Source organism: Myotis davidii, unplaced genomic scaffold (assembly GCF_000327345.1).
Source record: "Myotis davidii unplaced genomic scaffold, ASM32734v1 scaffold3009, whole genome shotgun sequence".
Lineage (NCBI taxonomy): Eukaryota > Metazoa > Chordata > Mammalia > Chiroptera > Vespertilionidae > Myotis > Myotis davidii.
The window spans coordinates 125,139-126,936 of NW_006299872.1; the positions used below are offsets into that span (position 1 = coordinate 125,139).

At 41.8% G+C, this 1,798-nt stretch overlaps 1 protein-coding gene across 1 annotated transcript; it reads right to left on the reverse strand.

Moving 5' to 3' along the window:
* Positions 1-356: 356 nt before the first annotated feature.
* LOC102754491 (mitochondrial import receptor subunit TOM5 homolog) lies at positions 357-1,032 on the reverse strand. The gene has a single exon (XM_006776025.2). The coding sequence runs from the start codon at positions 990-992 to the stop codon at positions 837-839; it is 156 nt and encodes a 51-aa protein (XP_006776088.1). The 5' UTR covers positions 993-1,032; the 3' UTR covers positions 357-836.
* Between the last annotated feature and the right edge of the window lie 766 nt (positions 1,033-1,798).

Consider the following 1,798-nt stretch of genomic DNA (forward strand, 5'->3'; position numbering starts at 1 on the left):
CTTTAATTTCCCAGTTGTAAGACTTTCGTTCAGCTAGATTTCAGGTGGTTCTGAATGATGGGGTTCTGTATTTTAGTTGTAATTTTGCCGTGGCTGTGGGAGACAGCAAGTACCATGTTTAGCTACATCACTACCTTCAGCTTCCTCTGTTCTAATGTGCAGCTGTTCAACTGGCTTGGGAAATTCTTATCAATACTTTCTTTGAGTCAGCTCTCTGTTTCCCTCTTCCTCTCTTCTCTTTCCAGGATATCAATAGGTATCCTTAGGTTGCTCTGTCTAATGGAGTCAGTTCCCATGGAGTTCTTCATCCCCTTCCCACCTCACACAAACTTCAAAACAACTTTTAAATATATTCATTTTTTTTTTCTTAATTGGTACATTTATTAAAAATATAGACTAACGGTCCTGTGCTTAAATGTTGTTGTGGATGTGTGCTGGCTTCCATAAAACATAACTAGTCATAAGGAGCTCTTCAGTATACTCCTGACAGAGTAAAAAGGTCACTAGAAATGACTGACAAGACAGGGCCACTGCAGACATAATTCCCTTATATAATTAATAATTGCTAGAAAATGGAGTTTGACATTATTTACAATTATACCAACATTCATGGAGGCTGAGTATCACAGGCACAAGAAACGTGTTTCCATGTTTCCCAAGTAGTTTTCTGTTTTAGCTACGAAGGTCAGTTACCACAACCAAACTTGTTCTTAACAAGTAGAAATTTTATGTCCATTCAAGCAGAGTCTCTTACATCTTTCTGGGCCTATTCATTTGCAGAGTAGAAACTGTAACCAGGTTCTTCATATCATGCATTCACATGTATTGTCCAATCTTTATATGCTGTCCAACTTCTTTAAGATAAAAGGAGTGACTCGCAGCAGGGCTACATAGATGAGGAAGTTCCGTATGGAGGAGATCACATCCTCGCGCATCTTCCGTTTCATCTCCTCGGGGTCCAGCTTCGGCGCGAGGCCCTCGATACGGAACATCGCGGCTCTGCCCCACCGGCTTCCACCAGCCGCGCTCGGCTCCTCTAAATATATTCATTTATTTTAGAGAGGGGAGTGGAGAGAGAAACATTGATGTGAGAGAGATATAGTGACCGGCTGCATCCTGCACACGCCTGGACTGAGGATCAAGCCTGTGATCTTCCAGTCTAAAGGATGATGCTGCAACCAACTGAGCCATACTGGTCAGGGGCCCACTTTTTGTTGTTGTTGTTGTTTAATAACTCTTAGCTCTTTCTCTTCTTACTCCTGTGTCATTTCTGGTTTGCTGTCTTTGAACTTGCTAGTTCTTTCTTCCATCTGGTCTGCTCAGTTCCCAGTGCTCTCTGATGCATTCCTCATACCACCTACTGAGCTCTGCAGCTCCAGAATCTCCATTTGGTTCTTTTTTATTATTTCAATCTTTTTGTTAAAGAACTCTTTTTGTTAATTAATTTTCTTCCTGAGATCACTGAACTGCCTTTCTGAGTTCTCTTGTATCTCATTGGGTTTCTTTACAGTATTACTGCAATCTTAAACTCCCTGCCGTTATGTCACAGTCTTCTCTGGCTTTGAGTGTGGTTTCTGGAGACTTTTCATTTTCTCTCTGTGCTCCCATGTCACCTGGGCTGTTCGTGGTGTTTGATGGATTGTGTCTCACCATCCCATTTAGGCACTGCTTTACTTTCTACCGTCAACAATTCAGTAGTCCATAGGTAGGTACTGTCTTTTCTTTTCCAGTAGATGGCGCTATAGCACAAGTTTTTGTTTTCTCTTATCCGCTCTACAGAGGTACTTACACCTCTGGT

What these genes read in the sequence shown, in the direction of transcription:
- LOC102754491 (XM_006776025.2), bottom strand. Translation starts at nt 992, where the DNA reads ATGTTCCGTATCGAGGGCCTCGCGCCGAAGCTGGACCCCGAGGAGATG.